A 27,243-nucleotide genomic window follows, 5' to 3' on the forward strand; every position below is an offset into this window, starting at 1 on the left:
GTTCTGACAGTAGGAGAATTTCTAACTATCCTTACAACTTAGAAGTTAAGAAGGCCGTCTGCCTCACTAAATCCAGGTGTATTGCTTTTAAAAAAAAACACAAAACCAAACAAAGTTTTTAGATTTATCGTAATTAGTTTGGAGGTTTCAATGATACAAGTTAACCTTGCTTCAGGAATTAAATAAAATGGATCCCCAAAGATCCTAGGTAGAGGGGAATAATAAACAAGCTTATGGCCTAGCAGATACCAGTAATATATTTGGGACATAATCTATAATTGCTTTAGTTTTGCCTTTCTGCTGTGATACGAGAGTAATTAAGTATGACTTGGGAGAAACAAGTAGATGTATGTTTTAGTTGACACTGAAATCATTATTATAGCACTTCTGAACCCTACATGGAAGGCTGAAGGTCTGCATTGTTTTTGTTAGCACACTGCTTCATGTTATGTTATGTCTTACTCTTCACCCTAGTTTAAGAAAAATGTTTAAAACCGAACTTTGTTTCCAGTGCTTTTCATACTCAGTGATACCAAAATCTTTGCAGCAGAGGATATCTGTGCTGTTTGTTTCATCACTGATGTAGCTGGTGCTTCTCAAATTCAAGAAGCTAAAAGGGTACCAATTTAAATCTTAGCTGGAAATGCTAAGCTCTCTGGGGGCAGTGTGTGCTCCATGAAATAGCACATGCCTAAGCAAATAATGTTGGGTGCTCTAAAGTGAAGCTACAGATTACAGTTTTAACTTATTAAAATAAAATTTGATGATAAGTTTGTGTCTTTGGTGCATGTTCTTCTCCCATTCATTGGAATTGTTACATGCAGTGGATAATCTGAGAGCAAAATAGACACTTTGTATAAAACACTCCTATTTTTCTTTTCCCATTTTTAAACTTAATTTAAAGGAAGGGAAAGTGCATGAAATGAGATTGTGAAGTTCTAATGGAGGGCTTGCATATTGTGTATTATGGCATCTCATAATAGTAACAATTCACAGAAATTGAGGTTGAAAATTACAAAGAACTGGTATTGTTTCTTTTACAAATTATAACTGCTTAAGTTAGCTTAAGCACTTCTAGAAATTCAGTTCTATACTGTTGAGATATTGTATGCTTGCAGTAAAGTGCATTGGAACTGTCTTCTGTTTTTTTTTAAACCTCGGCTAAAAGATTGTTTTGGTTTTTTTGAGATGCAGAAGTAGAAAGAATCTGCTAGCAATTTTAGTTTGAATACCTATATAAAGAAAGTGAAAACATATTCACCACTTAAGAAATCTTTTAATTTTCAAAGCACTTTATGATCTTAAAACTGCTGCAGATCATTTGTCAGAAATATTATATGACACATTTAAGGATCTTGCTGGACCTCAGCCAAAGATCCTCTCTTGTTAGATGGGCTGTGAGGAGAATTGTAGTCTAACTGTCAAACTGTTCGTGTAGAAAAAGAGAATTTGTTAGTCTAAAGTAACCGATCAAAATAGCCTCTAAAGTGTGAACATTTGAAAGTAGATGCTCACAAGAGTAAGACACCCGCGCTACACCCCTGTCTGGGAGGACGTAGCTTGCTTTTGTGTGGGGTTTTTGTGTTCTCGCCAAAGCAGACATTATAAAAGTATGTCAAATCTATAGCTTTACCATGTAGTGTGCCAAAAGGCCTTTCTCTCCAAGGACCTCATCTTTCATCTTTTTGTGACTGTAGCATAAATTCTTGCTGTGTGTTCAAGGAAAAAGCTAAAATGGTTTAGTAGAGCTAAAGGATTTCTTTCTCTTTTTTTAAAAAAACCCATGGTAAGTTAGAAGCCTAAATGTGATAGCGTGGACAAAGTGTGTGTTAGAGTTTAACAAATGTTCGCTGGATTAGTAAAGGAAATGTAGTTTATGCTACTTCTTTTATGACAGAATTTAAAAGGTCTTGCTGTAAGACTTGCCATGTGCTGCTTTCTTTTCTCAAAAACATACCACTAAGTTGAAAAGGGAGATGAATCTTAGAAGGAAACTATTAACTCTGAGGGAGTTTATCATTGTTTGAGAGAAAGGATGAAATTTGCATTTGAATTGGCTCTGAGAGTAGCATGTACTACTAATCTTGTTCCTACTAGAAGCTTGTGAGTAGTTTAAGTACTTCCTTCTTTACTTTTCATGTTCTAGCCTTGTGTTGTAATAGCTCTTTCCCTCCCTCCCCCCCCTTCCCAGTAGATCACAAATGTTATAACTTAAACTAATCGAAGTCCTTAACTCTACTGGGAGAAGTCATGATAAGCTTGGGCCCTAAAATTATTCTACAGTTTCTACTATGGCTTCCGTGATAGGACTTTCACAGTTAGAGAGAGCTAGCAGGTTTCTGTCTCTGCAAAACAGACATACTGCTACTCCTTATCATTATTTTTTGTCATATGTTGTGTTTTGGATAATAAAACAGTACTTCCCATAGAGGGGAAGTATTTTCTTGAAGATAAGCAAAGTTATTGGAGTAGGATTATGTTTAGACTTGGTCCTTCAAGAGTTTGTAAGCCTTACCTGTGCACCTCTCAGAGCACACTTTTTTTTTTTAAAGGTAAAAACATTTTGTTCGTTGAAGTTTGCCTGTTCTGTATTGGGAAATAGATAACATACTGAAGGTTTAGGAGTAACAAAGGAAGTGCAAAATTCAGGTCTCTTTCCATGAAATAAGGGCTTTCTGTTGAATGTGTGCTGTAATTCAGGTATCACAAGTTTTCCTGTCCTGTCTTTACAGTATTATGTTGCTACCCCTACCTTCCTAAAGCAGGATTGGAAAAGTAACCAAATCTAAGTGGATAGGTAGTGTTTGGGAATTGTAATTCTCCTAAGCTGCTGCTTTCTTTTTCTGTTTCCATTTGATCGCTTTTCTTCTAAGTACGAACAAGGTGGAAGATTTTCACAAAGAACTTACTAGGACTGCATGGTGCAGATCAGTTTGGCTTTTACAGTATGAATGAAATACATAATTTGAAGAGAAACTCACTTTATGAAAAAAATACTAGACTGTCCAATTGCAAGTCATCATAAATTTTATCTAACACATTTTTAGGTGTGTTCTGAGCTGATGATACTAGATTTAATACACCCCCAAACTGTTAATATCAAGTATAATTGAATGTTCTTCCATTTCTGTAAGTCATTTTGTGGGAAGAGGTCTGTTTGTCCTCTTCATGCTTTATGCTTTAACTAATTCTGTCTACAGTCTTTTTTATTTCACAAGTATTTACTAGTCTGCACTATATTGCTACCGCTGGCACTGTTTAACTAGACAGAAAAATTCAGCCCAGAAAGTCTCACTCACAAGACTTTAAACTCTTTTGTTGATTTATATTTTTTTAAAGGAGCTTGACATCTTCATCAAGTTCACAGTGGGCCTGCTTTGTTTGCTTTCTCTTGAATGCTTGATAAGATTTTTCTTCTATTGTTTTGTGCAGCAAGGACAGAACTTGCCATGGCTGAGGTGGTTTTTTTGTAAATCCACAATATGGTCATTGTCTGCTGCTGAATAATTGTGACTGCTTTTTGTACAACCAGAACTAAGGCTTTGGCTGTGAACAGATTCCTTCTTAGCGTGAAAAGAGACTAATCCATGTAAATACAGCCCCAAAATAAAGCTTTACAGAAAAAGGGAAAGGCTGCTAAGCAGGAGGGCAGAGGTCAGCAATTTAACCTTTAACCTAACAAATAAGAAGCATGAAAGTTCCCGAATTGGTTTACAAAGGCAAGCTCCTGTGATCTGTCAGTTTTTCTTTTCATGATAGAGTTGGGTGAGAAAACTGACTGACAGCTAGTGCCTTTTTAACTGCAGGTTGAAATTAACTGCTAAACTGAAACTTTTTTTAGGGAGGGTTTTTTTGTGATTTTAACAAATTATTTTCATTCACTAGCTGTACTTACAGCTTTCCTTGAATTTATAGAGGAGTTTGAGTGGTTGTTGTTTTTAAAGCATTCTTGAGAGACTCAATTCAGATACCAGATACTACTGAAACATTTGAATGCTTCAGATGCTGAAATATTAAGAACTTGATGAAGCACCTGTTGCAATGAACTCTCTGTTCATGTGCTCCTTTAAGAGTAGGACTGATATTCCAGTAACTGCAAAGAGATTGTACTTTGAATAGAGTAAAAAATTTGTTGTTAAATGTTGTGTGACTTTATTTAAGGGAGAAATTTTAACTTTAGTTCATTCTCAGTCACGGAATTTTCCAAGGGTGTTTGTTTTTGTTTGTCCTTATTTAATCACAAGAGGTAATCTCATTAATGAGTGTTAACTTTTGCTTAAAGCTTAATGCGTCTGCAATCACCTGTTAATCTAGACATAGACATTTCTGTAAAGAACTTTTTCATCTGAATGACTCTGTAATTAAAAGAAACAAAGAAATAATGACTTTAAAGTAGGCTCCCTGTAGATTAAGAATAGCGATTTTATTTTTCTTCCTAATGCTGTAAGCACTGTGCCAGAAATGAGTGACATTTGGTCCATCCACGTTGTACTGATGCTTCCTATGAGTGTCTTCAATAGAAGTATTGCAGTTCAGAAATTGTGTCCATGCTTAGTCTGTTGACACGTAGGTCAGTAATTCTACCCAGAACACTACTTTAAGTTTAACGTGCAAGCAAACCAAATTTGGTAGAGCAAAAGACGAATCAGATCTGGTTTTATTACTGGTTCTTTTTGTTTTAGGTAGCTCCTTGCAAGAGGAGAATGTAAACTCTAATTCAAAAAGAGGCCTTATCGGAAAGCCCGAGGCAGTGTTGGTCTGCTTCTCTTTGGTGTGATGTTTTTTGTCATGAACAAAAAGAGGCATTGTCTAGTTTTCCTAGTTTTTTGTTGGTTTGGGGTTTCTTGTTTGTTTTGTTTTTTCCAAAGATTGAAATAGAGTTAGAAAGAAAGGTGACTTTAGGTTAAATTCTTATCAAGTAAGTATAAAATGAATTAAAGACTACTGTTTTACTTCAGCAATGGTTGTAAAAACCAAACCAAATCCCAAACCCACCTTTTGTGCTACCAGAGACAAGGCTGATCCTGCAGTGTTCTACAAGAAATGCTGTAGCATGCTGATTCGCCGTGAAGGGTCAGTGTGTGGTACACTTCCCTGTAGCAGTGTTTGTGAATAACAGTGGTAAGACACATTTTAATCATAAAGAACTGTATTATGTTCTGCTAATATCCTGACATACTCGTTATCTGTGAACACAGTGTGCTGCCCGGCTCTGCTGGAGCCCATCGATGGAGAGGGGAGAAGGAATGCTGAGGGAATGCAGCTGAAACCAGACTGATGAGTAAGGAGTTTTTTTGCCCTTGCTGGGGCTACTAAGTTTTGGTAAACTATTTGCCAAGATTCCAGATGCTGGTGGGTTATTGGCTCTTAGGAAGATTATTTTTATGTCTTTTTTTTTAGATGGAAACAGTTTTCAATATACTGTTTAATAGGACTTATTTCATGCAAGAGTAGGATAGAAACCAAGGAAGTTGAACTGCAGGTAACCTTGGATGGAGGGGTGGGAACAAGCAACTGATAGTGATAATCTGTTGTCTGGAATGGGTTACAGTCTAGAGAGTTCATTTGTTTATTCCTCCTTAGGGATTTAAAACCAAACCAAAACCAAACTCTCCAACTCCACATTATTTAAGTTGGTTGTAATTTTTCTGAACTCTTACATGACTGGGTATTTGGACAGTAATGGTTTCTAATTTGATGAACTAACTAGTAAAGCCAAACGATGCATACTATACATAGCCAAATAATATAAGACTGTGTAAAGTACCCTGTAGAACACCATGATCTGGATGGAAAGCGTCACAGTTAAAAGATGAGGAGCAGGAGTGAAGGGTCCTGTTTACTCTGCTAAAAAGTCTGCTCTGCGCCAGACTTCAACTATTATAGTACATACACACCTAGGGAAGGAATGGAAAAATAAAAAGGGCCCTGTGAGTGAGTACTTTTAAAGCACTATTTTGGATATTGTAGCCAAAAGAATTTCCACACTTAGAATTTGTGCTGGGATTTTAAATGGTGGTGAAGGGAATTACACTCACAGCTCCGACTGCATTCTGTTGGGATTAACTGAACCCAATATTCAGTTCCTTTGAGGAGTCATTTATGCTGAAACTACATAGTTATGAATAGAAGTAGTGGTAACATTACCTTTTTTGATTTTTACATCGCTTTAACTCTTAAGTATATAATTACTCTTCATTTATGTCTAGTTGACCTGTAAGATACTTTTGAGATGCTTGATCTTCTGTTCCAAAGATTCTAAAACCAGATCATCACTCTGTGGAAAAACACCTATGAAAAATAATTAATGCAGACTTAAATCAGATGCTAAAATGTGAAGACAAAATAGCTGATTAAGTATCACAGTGTAGGTAGAGAGTAGAATCAGGCTTCTGTTTTTTCATATTTGCAGGATTCATGTTTGACTTACTGTTCTTTAAATCGTGCTTTATCTTTTTGTGAATATGACACTAGGACAGTGCAAGCAGGTCGGGAAAGACACCAGGAGATGAGAAACAGCTCAGGCAGAATGGAAATCAGCTTATGCTGCCTCTTCAGTAGGCAGTTGAAGAGATGGTAGAACAGAACTGGCCTGTGGTGAAGGGCAGGATCAAGTTGTAATAAAATATAGCAGAGTGAAAAAAAAACTACAATAGCCCTCCACCAACACAGGCCCCAAAACTTTCATTTTCATTGAGTATGAGCTTTTCTTCTAAAGTTGCTCTTTACTTGCACCTAAAGTAACATCTGATTTTATCTGATACTTGCTTGTTGATCATTCACTTAGTTTAATTTGAAGAGGAGTTTATCAAACATGTGAAGAAGATGCTATAGGGTAAATAATTGTCTATTAAAGCTATAACGTACATTCACAAATGCATTAAAATTCATACTTAAAATTACCACAGGCTAATATATTGATCTCATCTCATCCCATTTTATGTAGAGGTGATATTTGCACATGGAAAAATGTTGTAGATATGATTATTTTGCTTCATTGTGATTAATATCCTTCTATACTAAAGACGTTATATTTGCCCTATATATTTGTTACTTTTACTTAATGGCTTAAATGCCTTACTTGTACATGTGGTAATCTATCATCCTCTTTTGTACACTATAGTGTTAAAAATTGTTCTGATTATGGTTTGAGAAAATTTACGTGTAAATTATCCACTAAAACTACATACCACTTCAGTGTATTGTAGATTCCGTCGGTACAATGTAATTAAATAGCTCTTGAAGATATTTTCTGCCGGAAAGAATTAGCATGTTAAAACAGAAGTATATAGCTTTGTGTGTACCTTGGCAGTATTCATAAACAAAAATAGATGTAGTGAGTAAATAGAATTATTGAACTTGTTCAATATTTTATTCTTTAATGAACTGTAGAGGTAAACAGTAGCAGAATCTCACAATTTGCTTTCTCTCTTGCATGGAGGTTGCAAAAAGCATGCTTTTGCTGCACTCACTGGATACCACATTTGGTATTTGTAATACAGTAATTACAGTGCTTTACATTTTGATGTATTTCTTGGTTGCTTTGCTTTACCCTGGATACGGGATTAGGTCCTTCACCATATCATCTCGAAGCAATTCTGTATCTAGACTCAATCCTTAAAATACAGTGGGTGTCACATGGACAATTAAAATCAAGTATTGACATGTTTTTAAAATAGTCATACATCTCAATTTTGTTTATCTCAAAGTTTTAAAAACCTAATGACCTCATTGCAGCTCGACTATAATTACCATGTTTAAACTTCTATGCATTTTTTAGTTTAAACAGCCTTTGTGTTTTTTTAAACCAAAAGAAAATTAATGAGAAGAGACAAAGAGACATCAAAGAGGTTTTCCCTCTGATTGCAGTGTTAGAAGTTTTGCCTGAAAATAGGTTACATTTCTTCTGTTTTCAGCTGAATCCTCATTAACTTTACATTTTAATGATGTCCAGAGCAAATTATACGATTATGGTAGATGCCTTAAAGGGAAGCTTAAAGGACACCTTTTTAATGTTTGTTTCTTTATTGGTGGCAGTATTTGCACCAGTATTATAAACAGTGTTAGAATACTGAAGGTAATCCCAAAACATATCAGCAATATTTTCCATTTTTGCCATATATGTAGTGTAAGTATCTTTATTTAATATTTAACACAAGTGGAGCATGTTAGGGGGATATCTTCATCTTTGTAGAAGAAAAATGTAAATCATGTCCTTTGAAAGAGTTTACAAATTACTTCTGCATCTTATAATCAGTTTAATTTATAATGATAAAATGGAGACAGGTGATGTTACAAAGCCTCTGAATTGTTTTGTTTTCTTGAACCTTCGGTAGAAAAGATGATGGAAAGTTAATAAAGTGATAGTTTGTACTTTTACAATGACATAAAACATTATTGGGGGAACTCAGTGGAATTTCAATTTATTCCATTTAGGGAGACACTGTTAGCAGCAGTTCTGTGTTCTAATGTACCTCTCCTACTGAAAATTAAGATTGCATAATTAACTACTTAGAAGAAGAATTGTGTTATACCTATGCAGCCACAAGGACTTGTATTTGGTACACCTTAAACAAGGTTAACTGAAATTGGCAATAGCTTGAATGGAAGTTGAACAGCTGAGAATCCAGGTAGTTCAAGATAATCTTACAAAACATATGTTTAAAAAAAAATGAAAAATTGCAGCCATTCCCCCCAAAAGTATAGCAATTCTTTATTAGCATTTTTTCTGCTCCCCGTCTTCCCCCTCACACCTTTGCTCTGCAGAAGGATGTGTCGTTTCTGACTGCAGCTCAGTGAAAAGTTAGACCAAAAGGTCTTGTGAAAAGCAGCATCTTCTATTTCCCTGTCCTGACACTTGGTGTTTGTGTTTTATGAATAGAACCTGTTGTGCTGCATTCCAATCAATAAACTAAATTTTTGGGAGGTGGGATTATGGCAAGGGTGTGGGAAGAGGAGGAAGTAGGAATGTCCCAAAGTTTGGCTAGGAGGTAGGACTCAGAATCCAACTGACATAGTGAACTGTTACCATTTAAGGTCTTAGAGGCTAGTACTTCATGACTACATTGCCATAATGGAAGTGAATTTCTAATTAATCTCTGATTTTTCCTGTAGACGTGGCTCTGCTTGGCATATGATTTCACAAAGCTAATGCCCTGCATCTATATACTCAGTGTTTCAGGTCGGTATTTCTAAAAAATTTCTTTGCAATGGAATCAAACTTTAGTACTTGTTTTTAATAAATTCAGCCTCCTCATATGTTCCAGACTCTTTGTTCCTGGACGACTGGCTGTCCACTGTAGTGTTGTCCAAAGTTTGGTGTTGCTGTTCATCTGCACGTCTCTGTTCTGCAGTTGCATATGGCCATCTGCTATAAGATGTCCTTGAGAGCTCAAATTTCTAATCATAACTGTCAAAATAATCCTCGTTGTCCTGAGAATTCCAGCTTGAGGGTGCTACAATTTTATAATCTGCTTTTCCACTGAAATTTGTATAGTGTTTTAGTGTTTTCGCATATGTGTACGTAGCACTTCTGTAAAAGAAATGTTCCCTCTTATTTTGAACGCAGATAAACAAATTTTTGCTAAATAGCGCCTGGTTGACTTTTTATTGTTGATTTAGACTGGTGTATCTTGATGGAAGCATTTCATGTGTCCATCATTAATAAATAATTGAATAATGCAAGAGTCATTAGAAAAAAAGAAAACTGAACTTAATCTTTCCATTTCAGTATGATTCTTACCTATTCTTTTTTAAATTAATAAAATTTCTGTTGAAACTGTTCAGAAATTAAAATTGTCATTTTTTGTCTAGGAGTTATGGCAGACCCAAACTGCGCATCCAGCATGGTGTATTAGGTGATCTCTTGACAGAAAATGGGTTTAAGTCCTTCAAATGTCTGGTGCTCTGTAAGCTTGAAAACAGCTTTTGAAAGTGGTGGTTTAAGTTCCTAGTTTAGCTTAAATCTTTTAGCTTTGATGCCTTCTAATGTAACTTCATTTTAAAGATTGCATCACTAAAGAAGAAAAAGTTGAGTGCAATTTCCTGCCTCTTTCTCCTTTATTTTCACTGCTTTATTTTGTAATTATAAGAGAATTTACAGTAACTTAGTCTTTATTTGAGATGCGTAGTAAAAATACTGGTTAATAAGCTCTAGCTGACAGAAAGATGCACATGTTATTTCCTTGGCATGCAGGATTTTGTATAGAATCATATTAGCACTAAAACCCTGAAATGTTCCTCCTGGTAACTTATTCTGCAAGTATTTGCAGCATGGCTGTTTCCAGCCAGTTATGTGTTAATGATAGTGCAAGGTTGAAACATTCCAATCATTCATGTGTCTGTCCTCCCTTTCTCATACGTGTTCCTTTGCTCAGTGCTTTTGCCTTATTTCTTTTGCTTTGTTGTGGTCAATTCAGTCTGTATAATAGCAAAGACATTGGCTTTTTTTTCTTCTTTAATAAAGACTTATGTTAGAGATATACTATAACAGAGATAAGAGCTATTTATGTCCTAAGCTATTGATTTTTAATTAATGTTGCCTGGGCTCATACATGTTGGCAGAATTGCTAACAGCTTGTGGCATTTTTTAATTCACATCTTCTTTTTTGGTATTTTGACAGTGTCATTCATATCTCATGAAAAAGTACCTCGTCAGGTTAAATGTGTTAAAACACCGAGCAAAAAAAAAAAAAAAGGAGAGAATGGAACATAGGGCTGCCTAGAAACCTTGATCCATTGCCAAAGTATTTAAACAATTTAGTGTTTTGGTTTTCTAGCTCCAAGCTGCTTCTCAAATCCCTTGCTAATTAATCCAGTTAATTCTTTGTAGACTAACTGTATGCAGGGCTTTTTCTTGTGCTTCTATCGCTGAGAACCCTGTTTTGTTTGAAGCAAACCTAAGCTCTGCTATAAAGGTTGTAGTAATAAAGTGGGTACTTGCAGATGTAAATACAGTGTTTTGAGCCTTTTAAAAAGGAGCTGTGTTTGTGTGTGTAACTTCTAATTTAATCTTTCATGTTTAAAAATTACACATATATGCTTGTACAAAAAGGTGGAGAGAACTTAGTCATTAGTTTCATCATTTAAGAAAAGGCAGTAGACCCTCTCTGGAACAAGTACGGCACAAAGTATTAGTGTTATTACAATTAGTAATATAAGTTTATTTTTCAACAAGTAATTTACTGTATATGCTGTTCATTTTTGTACTCGGAAATGGATGATTGGATATAAGGCAAATAAGAGTGTTTAATGGGAAGGAGAGTTTTTAGAAATGACCTGTTGATACTTTGAATTCTCTTGATTAGAGTACAAAGGTGGTATGAATTCAGAACTGGAAAAAGCAACTAGGGAGCAGAGAGCTTAGAAGCCCAATTAGAGTATGGTATGAGATAACGAGAAAAGAGTATACGCTCTTCAAGGTGTGCTTGTCCGTGATGAAAGCCACTACAGCTCTTGAGCTTCTAGTTTTAAAGTTTTGTTAAAAACTCCTTCTCGTCATACCGCTCATCAGGGATAAGCATATGGTGTGTGCAATAACGCACGTGTAGCTCTAGCTATCGATGCCAGTCAGCCTCATATTGTACTGGTGTCAGCCTGGCTATTGGTGATGTTTCTACCAAGTGCTATCGGAAAAATGTCTCCCTGAATGTTCCACTCCATTAGCTTTCTCTGTTCTTTCAAGAAGTTGCTTCTGAGGACTCATTGCCTATAAGACACAGCTTTCCCTCCTATTCTGTGTAATACTAGATGTTCTTGCAAATCGGTGATGATGTGCAAATACTGGAGACTACATTTGTGCTGCCAGCTGGCCGTAACAAGTTAATGCTCCTCGTTTCCTTAGCTGTCCTCAGTCAATTTGCATGTCAGCACAATGGGAGCCGATGACCATCTGCACTTCAGCACCTTGTGGATCAACCTGTGGAGAAAAATTATGCAAGTGGATTAAAGTTACATTTTTAGATTACCTTTGGAGTTGGTAGTGAAGGAGAAAATTGTTTTCAGCAAATCTGCTGCTAAGGGTGCACAGATTGAAAGGAATTGGCAGAGCTCTTGAAGAAGTCTGAAAGTGTAGTTGGGAGTTTGTTGTGTAATAAAGCTGGGCAAGGAAAAGCGAAAGGAGATTAATAGAATTGCTAGTTTTATACACACCTGATTTCTAGGGCTGGTGATTAAACGAATATAACATGATTATGAAACGTTCTTGCTCAGAACTAGACTGGTCTACTATTTCAGGAGTATCTTGATGACTGGATATGTACTATCGTACATCTTGAAAGTGTCAAATGCCTTAAAATATTCCCAATGCATTTCTAGTTTGCAGTTAAAAATCCTTTTGATCCCCTTGCCTTTTCTACAGTAACAAAAATATTATAAAGTTCTGCAATGCGATGACAAATTTCCTGTCTAGTTGCACTAAATATCAGCAAGTTCCTCTTTATGTAAAACAAATAATTCTTCAGGCTGATAGTACTGCTTTAAATGTGCTAAACTTCCTTTCTCAGAGGCCTTCTTTTTATTATAGCATCACGCATGGTATAAAGTGAGCTTTGTTAGCAGTGGCTGAAAGCATTGCAGATACAAAATAGGTCAATACTGCAAGTGTAAATATACCCACAGTTCTCTTGCAGTGCCTGGTGTTGTCCAGTTAATGAACTTTACTCCAGAAGAGAGAAGTCATTCCGAGTAGCTGAACACTCAAGGATTTTCTTTTCCTTTCATCTCACGGTCACTAGCTAGATGAGGTGTATTTTTCCACATTAGGACCTCTTCCCCCACCCCCACGAAGTTTTGAATACTGTTCAAGAAGTTCAACTTCTGTCACCAACACATCTGACTCTGCAGAAACTTTCTGCAGGAGAGTATACTGAATGCTTTTCCTACTTTTACAAATGTTCCTCTCATTTAATGCTTGTTTGTAGGCTTTCATGGGACCTCAGCGATGCTGCAGCTGTAGTTGAGGCTCACAGTGACCAATCTCTGGGTTTGTGGGCTTTTTTTTTTTTTAACTTGCTTCCAGCTTACTGGCCCTTAAGAATTTTCATTACCATTTTGATAGAATGGACAGTACTAATAATACTGGTAAGTTGAGATGGTGAAATTGAGTACTGAAGGGTACGAGGTGAAGTTCTGAAGTGTATCAACAAAATAATTATGACTATCTTTTATATATGGTCTTGCACACCTTAAAACTTAGTAGTGAGTTGGTGACCACTGAACTATTGGTCAGTTAGGGTCATTTAATACCATAGACTTCTGTAGTTGTAAATGCAGTAAGCGTAAAGCTCTAAGGATGTGTACGTTGTAGAAACCACGAGCATAGTATTACTCCTTTATGATAACATCTCACTAAAAATGCTAGCTAGGTTTGGCTGAACTTTATTGATAATGAAACATACATGAATCAGATTTATTGTATGACAGATATATTTTTACTATGAATTACACATAGTGTTGAAGTTAACATCTCCACTAAAGAAAACAATAGAGTTAAGAATGGGATTTCCAGCTTCCTGAGTCACAGTTTCATCTTTGGTAGAATCCATTTTTTCTGTTTAATGCCATTTGAATAACACACCCTGAAGTTAACAGACATGCACCAATAGAAATCATGAAGCTGTCAAAACCCAAAATGATTCTGAAGAGCTTGTTTTCTATAAAATCTTGTACTACTCCGCAGGGAGATTCCCACAAGGGATGATATTTGTGCAGATCAGTAACGCGGAGCGGGTGGTACTCCACTGAAGCAACACATGATAACATTGAAACCGAAAACAGTTTGAGACGATCAATATTGAAAGTATGAAAGTAAGGTCAGAGTTTTGAACATTATAAAGTTACATAGCTTGAGGCTTATAAATCAGTATTCACTGTTACATGTTTAACAAAGAAGGTATTCTCTGTGTAGTTTAGGCAATTATACAATTGCTGAAGAGTAGGGTTGTTTTTTAGTACAACACTTTAAGAACTTATGGTTGGCTAGAACACTTTTGTTCTGAGTGCGCTTTGAGTCAGTTCACATTAAACCTGAAATGTGACGGTCCATATAACAGTGAATATATTTCTGCAGTACTTGCATGTATTTGCCTAATAATATGTCTGTCTGAATTTATTATGGTTGGTGAATTTTGGAAAGAGATTAAAAAAAATTAGACGACTAAAGTGTTTCGTAATGCACGGAAAATATAGTTATTAGCAAATTAAAATGGCCATAATATTAAAAACAAAAACAAAAATGGTTAAAATAAAGCAGTTTGGAAAATGTTTATAAAGCTCAAAGTGTTTTCTAGTAATGAAAAGCTGGCTGTATGTTGGAAAATACTATTTGTTTTCATTAGTACTTCCTTTAGGTTTTGTAATGTAGTTGATTGATTGCCTTGGCCACGTTGTGGTTTTACATGAGTTCCTTGTAATAGAGTATTTCTACAAAGCAATATGACATTAAAATATTATTCCTGCCTTTCTTCAAAACAACAAACAGAATTAAAAATTATCATATTGACGCAGGAAACTAAAAAATGTGACACTATGTAAAAATTTCTCTTAAAATTAAGGATTTTTTAAAAATGAAGGTGCTTATTAATATGCCAATGTTAGGTATAAATTAAGTTGGCTGTGAACTCTCATTTTATCAAATGTAAGTCTTTAATTTTTGCTCTAAAAAGCTAGCTTAAGGAAATTGTTTTGGGCTACGTATGCTTGAACCTTCAGCAGAAACAGTAATCTCGGGAAAGCAGATAGGCATACATAAGCAATTTGAATACATGTCATGTAAATATTAAAGAGGGTGACTGTTTCTTGTAAAAATGTCAAAACTCTAGTTGCTTTGGTCTTATCTTGTGTAACTTGAGAATTTGCTTTCTGGAAATATAAGTTAAATTGGCAGATTTACACAATCACCGCTTGTGTCTGGTATTGTTCAACTCTAGATGATGCGCTAACTCTGGATTAATTTTTGCTGCGTGCTAGCTACATTTGATGAAGGGCTGCTTGTTTTTCTTCCTTTATGGCTTCTGAGACTTAAGAAAAATTTTGTCTTGTAAATCCTACCCTGTGTGGTATTGGCACTTCCAGATTGTCACATTTAAATCATAGCATGAAATATTAGTTAACTGTTTCTTTCATATTTTCAGGACAAGGAGGGCTTGCCAGCTGCTGTTGAAGTGAAGAGGCTGTCACCAGGCAACTCTGCTGTCTCGGAATATAAATACAAAGAGGCAGGAGAGAAACGAATTCAGTATTCATGGCCTGAACACTTGAAACATATCTCTATTAAATTTATAGAGTGGTGAAAAGGTTACGAGAAAAAAATATACCGATCAAACACAAATACATTACAAAATTATTAAAACCAAAAAAAGCCTACTTAAAGTAGATGTTTGCATTCAACTTCTACATTTAAGCTCTTCCGTATAATTATTACAGGCAGCCTGTAAAATGTTTCAAAATGCTTTGCATTTAGTTTTGTAAGCCAGGCTTCGTGGATTTCTTGAGCGTTGAAGTAGGACGTTACCTAATTGTATTTTTTTGCAAGTTTTAGCTGCTCTGTAATTTGCTGACTGAAATTACAGGGGGAAAAAAAGAATTAAAAACATAATCCATTCAAAATTCGCTCCTTGCAGGCCTCCTGGAGTTTGGCTTAGATTTCCAGTAATACTAAATTTCTGGGCTGGTTGAAGAACAGATGGTTATGAAGAGAAATATCCCTTAAGTGCATAGTAAAGCCAACTCAAAAGATTCATCAACCGTGCTTTAATGTGGACTTGAGGTATCACCAAAGTAATTAACCATTGCATATAAAAGATCTGAAGACCTCAAATGAAGATGGGAGAAACATGTAACAAACAAGACTTGAAATAAGTACTTTTTTTGTCTTCTGGTTTTGATCTCTGTTGTTTTAGCTTTAACGCTATCCTATGCAACACTGCTTTGTAGTTCAAGCTTTAGTTACATCAGTATCATCAGTTTAACAATCTGGACTGAAAGTTTTCTGCTCTTCTTTGTGAAGAAATAATTCTGAGTATTCTGATCACAGAAGACACCTTATGCTTTGGAACATCGTCTTACTCTTAGTTTAGTATGACAGTGGAAGAGAAATTAATCTCTGCTGTTATAAACCGATCTTTTAAAGCTGTTTTCTTGGTATAGATGAAACTAAAGGAGTGAAAGATTTAATACAGAGGTAGTTCCCCAACTGTATGTCATATATTGAACACTCTGTGCTTGCAACACAACTGTTTCACAACTTCCATTAAAAGAATTGGTAAAGTTTTGATTAAACCTGGGGCTGTTCCATATAAGAATCCAAGAGAGTAATTAATTAATAGCAGCTGAAGATGGAATGTGTTACCTTATAAAAGCGTCTAACTAGTCTGATGCATAACTCTCCCAATAGCCCTTTGCTTATCATTTATCAGATCTTGACTCTGACATGTGCATTTTCTTCAATCCATTGCTTCTCGATCTGCTGTTACACCTTAATGCTGTTAAGGGAAAGAGCTGATCTTGTTCCTTGGGAGGGAGTTGACTGACTATACTACAGAAGAGATTTGAAATAAAATAGAAACTGAGCCGACTCTTCAGTTTCTGTGGTTATGTTTGTGTTAACATTTAGATCAGAGCTGACTTCACTGTTGGGTTTTTTTCCTTTTTTAAAATTCTCCCGCATCTGTTTGTTTCATGATCCTTTAGCTCTTCAAACGGTATTGAAACAAAAGAACAGATCGTTTCAAAGTTGTAACTGTGCCAGAGGAAACTGGAAATACCATTCTTAACTTTACTGCTTTTCTGCAGCAGACTGTCCGTGTGATGCTAAATGCCTTGTAAGTGGCAGGCTGGACAGGTCAGCAACTTGACATGACACCAAATAACTGAGCAGGGCTCACTAAGAGGAGGCTAACGTAGCCTCTTTTTCCTGTAAAAGACCACGAATGCTTTTCCTGTTGTCTTATCCAAGAAGTGAGTGCTGTTTCTATTGGGCGCTTACTGTACTTCAGTTTTTTAACAGGATTGTAAAATGAATTTAACCAAGACCCCTTTAGATGGAAAGTTGGTCTGGATGCTAAAGCAGTGAAAGGCTCATATTTAGGGTTTACTCTGAATGGATTATAAAGCTGCTGATGGATGAGTGCATGTGCTAGAAAACTGATGTGAGGAGATCAGTGAGGAGCCCAGACACAAGGGCAACTGTGGCAGCCTTTGCCAATTCTTGCATTGTTAGGGCTACTACCTCTCCGTATCGTGCAGAATCATTTGAATTTTAAAGATAATTCTCTTTATTCTGGAGAACTGTATAGAGCCTTAAGTAAAAATCCATGGGGAAGTTGTAGCTTAACCTGCTTTATTTTGGAAGGGTATTTTAAGAAAATATAGAAGAGATCGCTGAACGCCGCCTAGGAAAGTTTTGCTCCTCATTGCCCCTCTGGCTCCTGATGTGTTAATAATACAAAACAATTATGGAAATTGTAGTGATTTGCTTAATCTGTTCTGGTTTTCTCTCTTCCTTCCTGTTTCCTATGATGTATATTTTATGTTGCCTTAGCTCTGTCTTTCCTGCATTTGGATCATTTTACTGAACTCTGAACAGTGTTTTGTGTGTGAGTTGCAAACCTTATATTCTGTTTCTAGATTAAACTGTTGTGAAAAGCATTTTCATGTTACCAGTGAGGTTTTTGGCACTTGCAGGGCAGGCTTCCAAACGTTCTGTAAGAGAGAGGCAAACTTGCTAGTCTGTTTTTATGGCATTAATGTCAGTGGATTCATTTGAACAGCAGCTGATGTATATAGTACTTGCTGATTCACTCAACTGCTGATTGTACATCATTCACAAAAACTGCAGTAACTGAGAAGGATAGGTCAGGGTCCACCTATTTATGCTTACCTTGTCACAAAGGTGCGGATTGTATCCTAGAAATGGAATATTTGTTTGAAATGTGACCCGCTAGGTGAATAGTTTCATTGCATAGTATTCTCAGGTAGGTTGGTTTTTAAATATTGAACCTGCTTTGTGTGCTTGCTATGCATATCAAGATTTTGGGGTGACATCAGTTGCATGCATTGTGGTGCTAGACCCGGGGTGTGTGTGTGTGTGTTGGTTTTTGTTTGGGTGTGGGTTTTGTGGTTTTGGTTTGTTTTATTTTTTAATACAGTTTGTAAGACATGGAAAAGAAAATTCTATCTTTGTTGTTTTCTGACATGCACACTTTTAGAATAAGGAGTACTTTAAGAAGAAAAGATTGAAATCTTAAAGCTTCACATCCAGAAAAACATAATTTTTATTCCATACTTATTTACTTGTTCTGAGGTTTCTTGTCTGTCATCGTGTGTGTGTGTAGGCTTTTCCTCTCCCACATTTTCTCCACCGCCCCTACCCCTGTCTTCTTCCCTCCTCCTCCTCCTCTTCCCCCACTCTGAGATGGTATCTGCATGCTAAGTCTGCAGCAGTTTAGGGGCAAGCAGAACTGTTCGACTGTACTGAATACAGGACATCAAAGAGTTTGTGGAGGTTTGGAAAGAAGTTTACGTTACTTTTTAGTTGTGCTGCATAAGTACTATAATGTGTAGTGCGTGCTGAAATCAAAGTGGCTCTGAATGGAATTCTGTGTCATTTTACAGGGGTTACAGCTGTAAAGACCTTAATGAAGTAAACGAGTTAATTGATTTAGTTAGGAAAATGAAGTAATTTTTACTTTGGGATTAGTATATCTCAAAGATTTGTAGCCATATGGATTAAGTTGCCTTTTATCAGAAGAAACAGGTTAGTGTGTATTGGTTTTGTGCGGTTAACTGGGAAGTATTTTCTGAAAATTTTTTGGAAAACTTCCCCGGTTTTATAATTTCCATACACTTCAAATATAGACAAGTCTGAGCTGCGCTATTTTTGGGAGTAATTAAGCATGCCTCTCTTAAAAGCAAAACTCTTCACTTCATGATTGAAGAACAGTTGAGAGTAAAAGAGCAGCATAGTTACACTAATATGCCATTGTAGCATGTTCCCATCCTGTCATCTGGAAAATTAAATCAGTTTACAGCATGGATTAACATCTAGACTTGTGAGGAGGGGAAGGTAGTGTCTTAAATGCCATGAAATTGAACAATAGGATTATACAGTTCACAGCTAATTTCAATATTCTTCTGTATTTGGCTTTTTGTTGAACAATATTCTGTAAGAAGCGGCAGTAATGGGTTTTAGAACTTGGAAACATTCACATATTTACTAAAATACAAACAATAATAGCTTGAATATGGTTGAGTAATCATTACAATGCTCTACATAATGTGCACAGATGTGAGGTAGAATCTCTGCTACTAGAGGGGAAAAACTAAATGTGTTAGCAATGAAAGCTGCATTTGCCTAATGGGAAATCTCAGCTTTGTGCTGTCCATTTGTTGGTACCCTCTAAATGCATGGCAAGACACCAAAAAGCTGCTCTGACATTGCAGAAGAGTTTTACTCTTCTATCACCGAGAAATAGCATTGCCTTTTCTTACACCTTTTCAAGATGAAAAGTGTGTTCAGTTACAAAAATTTTATGTTGTTTGTAGAAGAACTGATCCAGTAGCTTCCCTCAAAAGCACCTCTTAAAATAGTTGCGAAGGAACCTGCTTGAAAAATAACCACGTGATCTATTTCGTATGTGTTTTTCCTAACTGGTCCTCCCTAGGGCAGGGTGTCTGTTGTGAGTAACGGGCTTGTGGGTCTCCAGGTCCTTGGCCGACCCAGATTTTACGGGCAGCAGCTGCTTTGTGTGGAGCTACGTGCTCTGGGAAAGGGCTTACAGCAATGTGCATCAGGTTGGTAAGTGAACAGAACCCACTCTGACTTTAGTGAAGTCACTCGTGAACCTTAGGAGGTTGATACGCTGTGCCATTAGTTTGAATGTCCTTTAAACCTGAGTGTGAACATTAGGAATAAAATTAAGTTGATGTTTTCCTTAGTACCAACAGTTTTAATTTAAATTTGTGGTGTGTATGTATTTCATTGCACTTGCACCCATATGAGAGTGGGAGATTGCAGATAAGATGATGTATTTTAGCTTTATTTTGGAATGGTATTGTTTGTATACTTCCTGCTTTGCTCTTGTAACTTCCAATTTCCAGTGCTATATTTCAGCATGCTGGTAATACTAATATACAGTTATTTTCCAGAGAAGTTTGTCAGCACTTTAGGCAGAAACTGTGCACATCTTGTCATCTTTTGTGAGCTGAAACTACAAAATCAGATGTAATGAAAGGTAAACAGGAGATATTAAGTTACCAACAACATAGAAGTTCGACCTGTAGCACAGCTGGAGTTCGTGTTTTGGGGTTTGGGAAAAGTTTACTTTGAGAAGCAGCTCCGTAATTCATGTGACTTTCTCTTTCTGTTGTTAACTTTCACTTTATCTGTTCATTGTTTTGCAACGTCTCCTTTTGCTGACCTCAACTGAGCTTTTAATGCTTTATAACTACAGATGGCTGGTGCACTGGAAACCTTCAAGCTCTGTACTTCACTGTAACTATGAAAGAGGTTGGTTAGGATTTCAGTCTGTCTCTTCCCTTGTTCTGATGTCAGCAAGTAGATTCCACTCTCCTGAACTTGAAATAAGTATTTTACATGTGTTTACTTTGCCTGTGGAGTATTAAAGTAGAAAAATATTTGAGCATCATTTCATTAGGAATCCTGTTAAGTACCTAGAGCAAGAGCGTTAGCTGTGTTTTGAGTTGCAAAGGGTTTTCTCGTTGTCTGGAGTTACAATGGAGCTACATGGAATTGTGTTTGCATGCAGTGTGCAAAACAAATTACCGTTAGTAAAAGTGTTTGAAGTTTTCAAGTTACTTCAGTTTTATAGGCAGAGCTGACAGTCAGTTATGTTCATGTCTTTACCGAGTGTTTCACAGGAATGCTGAAGCATATCTTACTGATACTCGTGGTGCTGATTAAAGCTGAATTCTGAATGCTTGTTTGAGCTACCTTCCTGTATTCCGCCGTGTGTATGACCATTTTCCCCTGTTCGGAATGATTTGGATATTGTGTCCGTTGTGATCATTGGGTGCCTTGCGCTTATCTTTCCACTGGAGAGACTGGCTGTACCGAGTGATGGTAGTGTCTGTCTTGTAGATGTTTATTTCCTAAAGTCAGGTTTCTGGATGGCCACTGTCTAAATCCTCTCGGCTCAGTGAGGGTGCTCCAGTTTTGTGGAACTTCATGGAATGACCACGTAGGATTTAAATATAATGTTGTGTATATACGTGTGGGTAAGCGTAGTTGAAAACACCTTTCAAATGAACATTAGATTAACAATGAAGAATGGATAGTGATGAAAGCTTTAATGAGACGTGATGTAGTTTCTTTTTCCATTGTGTAGTGTTTTCCAAATAAAGATACTGAAAGCTTTGTAAATATTCCCAGACCATTTAAAAGCTGAAGCGATGGAGCTGACGCAATGTCAAATATAAAATAGCTGTAAAAACATGAGGACGTGCGAGCGTGTGGCTGCCAGGCATAATTTAAAGGTGGTTTTCTTAACCGTAGGGTTCCAGGTTATATGGATTAGCCATTGTGATGCTGTTGTGAGATGCGTCATCAAAAGCAGACTGTATACACAAACTATACATCCCACTCTCTTAACAGGCGTGTGATGCCAAGTGCAGTTCCACGAGGTGGTTTGCTCATCCAGCTGAGTACATATTGCTCTTATTCCCTTTGAAATTGGTGGATGGGAAATGCAGTTAATTTCATGCATTTAATGCATTGTGGATGAAATTAAATTTCTTCTAATATATACAGTTGATTGACATAGGAAGTTTTTATGTATGTTAAAGACAGCTTATGAATGTATCAAAGCACTGTGAGATCCATTTTTTGGATGAAAATATAACTGTAGATGGTGTGCTTTGAGAACAAGTTCGTCTTGGACCTGTAGCAACTGACTCACGTGTAGGGGACTCTAATTGCAGCTGCATCTTTTTTTTTTCCTAAATTACAGTGTTAATGTTTAATGTGGTGAGTGAAATAGTATTATCTACGTGAGGATTCAATTCACCAAAGCCCAGATTCAGATGTTCAGTTGCTTAGTCTTGAAAACAGCCATAACTGCTTCAGTTGCTTGAAGTCTGCAGAGCACAGCGAACACCCAACAGCTTTCCTCCTGTCTTCTTACTGAGCCTTGCAGTGTGGATATTTTACTGTCTAATTGTAAAGAGGTGGGAATAATTTATACTTCAGGATACAGACAAGAGACAAGTAGAAGTGGAATGGTATTAGTTAAGAGATACAGAAAAGACTATCTAATAGCAAAGCGTCATGGTTTAGCCCATATATTTATTACAGTCAATAAGCTACTTTGTGGAAAAGTTGAGAAACTCCATTTTGTGTTACTGAATTGCTGAAAAGGCCCATTTCTATAAGACCTATTACTGGTGGGTTTGTGGGGGTCACCCAAAGGGTCACCTTTTTTTCTTTTGTTTTCTTTCTATTTTCTCCTGTTACCAAGCTTGGTGAAGACACAAAATAAGAAATAGATATTCTAAGTGTTTTCTCACAGTTCATTAATAACTAGGCTGGATGACCTGTCGGAAGGGTTCTTAGTGTGGCGTGCCCGTCTCTGGTGCGTAAGCCACAGCAGCAAAAGCTAATCCATCCTCGCTGCCTTTTCTCAAGAGAAGGTGGAGGCCAGCCTTCGGCACTTACACGTAGCCTGACCCAGCAGCGTGGCAGGTGGCTGTCAGTGTCACCACACCTGTGTGAGGAGAGGAAGCCACACGGAGGGACAGCGAAGATCGAATGTTGCTCTTCCATGCCAAAGGCACGTGACAGAACTTCTGTTTCAGAAACAAGCCTTAGGCTAATTATAAAGGTGATCTGATATTTGGTGCATTGTAAAGATCTTAATAACCCGTGGTCTAATTTTTAACTAGTGTGTGTTACCCCTAAAGAACAAATATTCAGAAATGCATAATTTCTGAAATAATTAAGGAAAATAATTTTGTAGTAGATCACTGAAACATTTCAGTAACTTTGAAAATTGAAATATCCTCCATTACTCGCTATAGATATCAAAAGATATTAAAGAAATGATGGAGAAACAAATTCTGATGGAGTGATATAGTGGGTGGGGGGAGTTATTGTTTGTTACTTTGGTCATCACCATAACTGCATTTTAGTCATGTACGACACTCTACGTCATAGGCAATGGCTGTGAATGAGTCAACGTTGAAAACTGCCAAGTACTGCTCAGCGTATGGTCTGGCCGACACAGGTACCAAATGCAGTGGTCCTTGTGAGAGATGAGGGCAATGGAAATCTCTTGGTTTGTTGTAAGTTGGTTTATTGTAAGGGCGGTGAGGACTGGCACGGGCTGCCCAGGGATGCTGCGGGTGCCCCATCCCTGGCAGTGCTCAGGGTCAGGTTGGACGGGGCTTTCAGTGACCTGTTCTCGTGGAAGGTGTCCCTACCTATGGCAGGGGATTGGAACTAGATGGTCTTTAATGTCCCTTCCAACCCAAACCATTCTGTAATTTTGACTTTCCTGTGTTAGGGACATGTACGGAACAAGGAGGGTTTTTTCTCTTTGCTTTATGCTGTCTTTCCCATGGCTACTGCTCTGCCTTATTTCTTGATGGCACATAAGTTCTTGAGAGGCAGGGGAAAAAAATCCCAATTTTCTGTAAGAATGAACATAATTAAGTAAAAACTCTGAATGAAAAATGATGTATATAGACAAAGCTGAAATTAAAACTAAAAGAACCTAACAAAAAAATCATTGGCCATGATTTTTAAGTTATTATTTAAGTTTTGTTTTGTATCATTTTAATGAGGAAGGATTGTATCGTGGCCTCTGAGATGACAAAACCACCGGCATGTGTTTATTTGCCTGTGATAACTTTCAGCTACCAGTCCTTCTGAGTGAATCTTAGTATCTTGCAAAGTGGTGCACGGTGCACCTCTGTCAGCCGGACGGTGGTCTTGCTGGGAGCTGTCAGGGTTTACGTAAATGCTGACAAATAGGTTCCTGTAGGCCTTCCTCCATGCCAATGAGCCCCTGAAACACAGAAGGACTTTCAAGATGCTAAGAAAACAGGAAAAATAAGTGCTTAAAACCATTTTTGTACGATCAATCTGTTTTTTGTTGTATTTTTAAAGAATGGGGAATGTGGATTGCCATTCATGGAGGAATGTGTTTAGAGCAAACATGCTATGACTTTATGTCCATTTAATCCCCATTTCCTTAAAAAATGGTAAATGATAAAATGCTCTGGGTATCAGCATATGTATACATGACATAAATATATATTTATATTGCATTTGAGAGCTACGGGTCAATAGAAGTGGTGTGAGGGGGGCATGTCAGGATTCTGTTCTAGGTTTCTTAAGCGATATTATGTACTTGGATTTACCGATTTGTTTCATTGATTTGTCTTTTCCGTGAAATCCAGAAGTTTAGCCTCAAATAATTAATTCTAAAAATATTTAAGAATATGCATCATAGTAGATGTTGCATAGTTTCATCTTACCGCTGATACTGCGCTTGCTTGGGTGAAATACGAAGTGGGATTGTCCCGTTCATTGTTACTTGGGTACAAAGGACGGTCCAGGTGAGTCCGGCGGTTCACGCTTGTTTGCATGTTTGGACTCTTAGCACACTTACCTGCATATGGATTTAAGAATTTTCAAACTAAGGCTTTGAAATGTGATCCCACGCTTTCTATTTCTGCTTTGTTGTGTTAGTGTGGAAGGGTTTGCTCATATGCATATGTAAAATTTGATATATCGTATATGTAATTGTATGCGTGTAATGGTGACATGTTAAAACTAAACATCTGATTGTCTGGAAAAAGTTAAGCTGGAAAGTTTGTTAATGTACAGTCTCCCTGTATTTCTCATGTGAAAAGAGTACACCTTAATAAAAAGTTTGCGTCTGCTAGCAGTTGAATCACCAATCAACTGATTTATTACTGAAGTAAACTTTGCCAATGCGAAGTCTCGGGTGGGACTATTCTGAAATAACAGGGTATGGTGCACGTGTCGTAAAAATGACTCTTCCCCTCAAGCCTCAGCTAGGATGTGGCGCGGCGATAACTGAGCAGTCCAGGTGGTGAATGCAACCTCGCTCCCTACGTAATGATCAGAACTTGGGGAAAGTGGGTACAGAGAGTCAGGAATCTGGTAACAGTGTATTCGGTCAGCCAGGTCACACAGCCGAACCCATCTGGTTGCAGGAAGGGTAGACCCTGTGTAGGCCAGCAGTTAATTTTTTTATTGTGTGTTACACTTAATTCTGAACTCTTGGGTGATTGTTGTATGGCTTGTTTTTTGGTTCTTGTAACTAAAAAAATGCTTTGCAGAATGGGATCTGGTCTTCTCAGCCGTATTCCTTTGAAAAATGGATGGCTTTGAAGAATTCTGTTTTAAATAAGTTGTCATATAAATAATTTCAATCATGATATTTTGTTGTTTTATGAACATCTCTAATTAAATTCAGGGAATAATACCATATTATTTATTCTGACAAGCCAAAGGAATAAGGACGTTGCGTCAGTCTGGAATGCTTGCTAATCTGAAGCATTAGAGGTTCCAGGGCTACATTAATTACCACTTTCAAATTCTGGATAAATATTTTTTGTTTTCTGAGGAGCATACCTTAACATTAACATAAAGTAATTTTGGAAGATTTGTAACCTGGTATCACTGAAAACATCCACGGAGGTTAATGGGCGCAGTGTCTGTAGCTGGCAAAACTGGTTATCTGGTTACAAACGAAATCTCCAGTGCGTTTGGTAACCATCTTCTGGTGACAAGCCTAGCTGGCAAACTGCAGCCAGGAAGGTGTTGCACAAGGTAACAGCCTAAAGTTCAGTGTAGTGCCAGGATGTCGCTTACAAAATCACTTATATATAAACATCTATATTGACATATAGATGTGTGTGTATATGCATGCATAGGTACACACAGATATTTATGGTTTCGTGTGTTTTGTGTGTACACGTTTTATATACAATTGCTGTCTTTCTGGAGGAGGGTTAAGGGAGAGCCTTGAAAAGTCCTTCCCTGCTCTTATCAACATAGCAGCCTCAGCTGCCCTCCTTGGATCCCCTGCCAGGGTTGCTATCATCTTCTGATCAAATATTAATGTGTGATTCTCTGCTTGCTCACTAATCCAAAGCCAATTAATATTATCTGTCAATTATTTACAGATCCTGAGGTGCGGAGGCAATTCCCGGAGGACTACAGTGACCAGGTTTGGAATGCGTAATTAATTTTTTACATGACAAAATTTATTTCAGGGTTGTTCAACATATTATTGCTGCTCTTTTTACTGAAAGAGATAAATGCATTCTTAGAAAGAAAAAGAAGCTGTAATTAGGAGCAGAAGGATAAAAACAGTTTCACATTTAAAGCAGAAAATGGAAGAATTTTGGATCTCAGAAGGTTGTTTTACAATCTAATTTTTACAAGCGAACATGAGAGCAGGAAGGAAAATTGATTAATAAATTTCACTTTTGCCTTTAGGTGCCACAGCCTGCAGTTCATTTGGCAGTCCTCACTTCATTGTCTGAAAGGTTTATAGCTATATTTAACTGGGCACCTGGCACTACAGTACATTTTTAAAATTCTTGCCTGCTCGTGCAGTCTCCAGTCTGTTTCAGAAAGATGGTATAAAAATACGAATGTGCAGGTAGAGCACAGGTATTTATCATTTAGTTTATACACAGACTGAATCTGGAATTTTTCACAGGATCTCTGTCTGACTTTGAAATTAACAGCTTCAAGTTACCTTGTATTTTACTGTGTCTCATTAGAAGTGGATTGGGGCGGGGGTCAGAGGTTAGGGAGAAGGGATTATTACTGTGGTGTCTATAAGTACTACTGGAGTTAATGCGCTGTTATTGTTTGTCAGCGTTTAGGGGAACTGCTGCATCTGGGTTCTGAGTGCAAGCTGATTTCTTGCATCTTTATTTCTGGGAAGTGCTGAAGTTACGGCACTGTATAACTATTTAATATAACAATAAATTTTGCATCGGTGAGTCTCTGATACTGAGTTAGGGTCAGCAGAGATGTTTTATTTCAGATCCTTTCCCTCTAATTACATTTTCATGCAATATGAAATTTTGTGGCATTTAGACTAAGGCGTTTAACAAATTGTTAGACACGATGGCTCATCAGGGCCAGAACAAATGTTTTGATATTTGGCTGTAATCACTCTTTGCAATGGCACTGTGACCAGGGCTTCTGGGTGCCTTTGAGGTAGTAGTAATAATAATTTT

The 27,243-nt window shown here is 37.1% G+C and overlaps 1 protein-coding gene across 5 annotated transcripts in view; it reads left to right on the forward strand.

The window, feature by feature from the left end:
• Positions 1–27,243, forward strand: part of DENND1A (DENN domain containing 1A) — a 215,555-nt gene that overhangs the window by 10,314 nt on the left and 177,998 nt on the right. For all 5 annotated transcript variants that reach the window (XM_064468569.1, XM_064468570.1, XM_064468566.1 and 2 more), the window contains exon 3: positions 26,173–26,216. In XM_064468569.1, coding sequence (XP_064324639.1) covers positions 26,173–26,216 — 44 coding nt within the window. The remainder of the gene's footprint in view (positions 1–26,172; positions 26,217–27,243) is intronic.

This window comes from Phalacrocorax carbo, chromosome 18 (assembly GCF_963921805.1).
Source record: "Phalacrocorax carbo chromosome 18, bPhaCar2.1, whole genome shotgun sequence".
In the NCBI taxonomy this organism is placed as follows: Eukaryota; Metazoa; Chordata; class Aves; order Suliformes; family Phalacrocoracidae; genus Phalacrocorax; species Phalacrocorax carbo.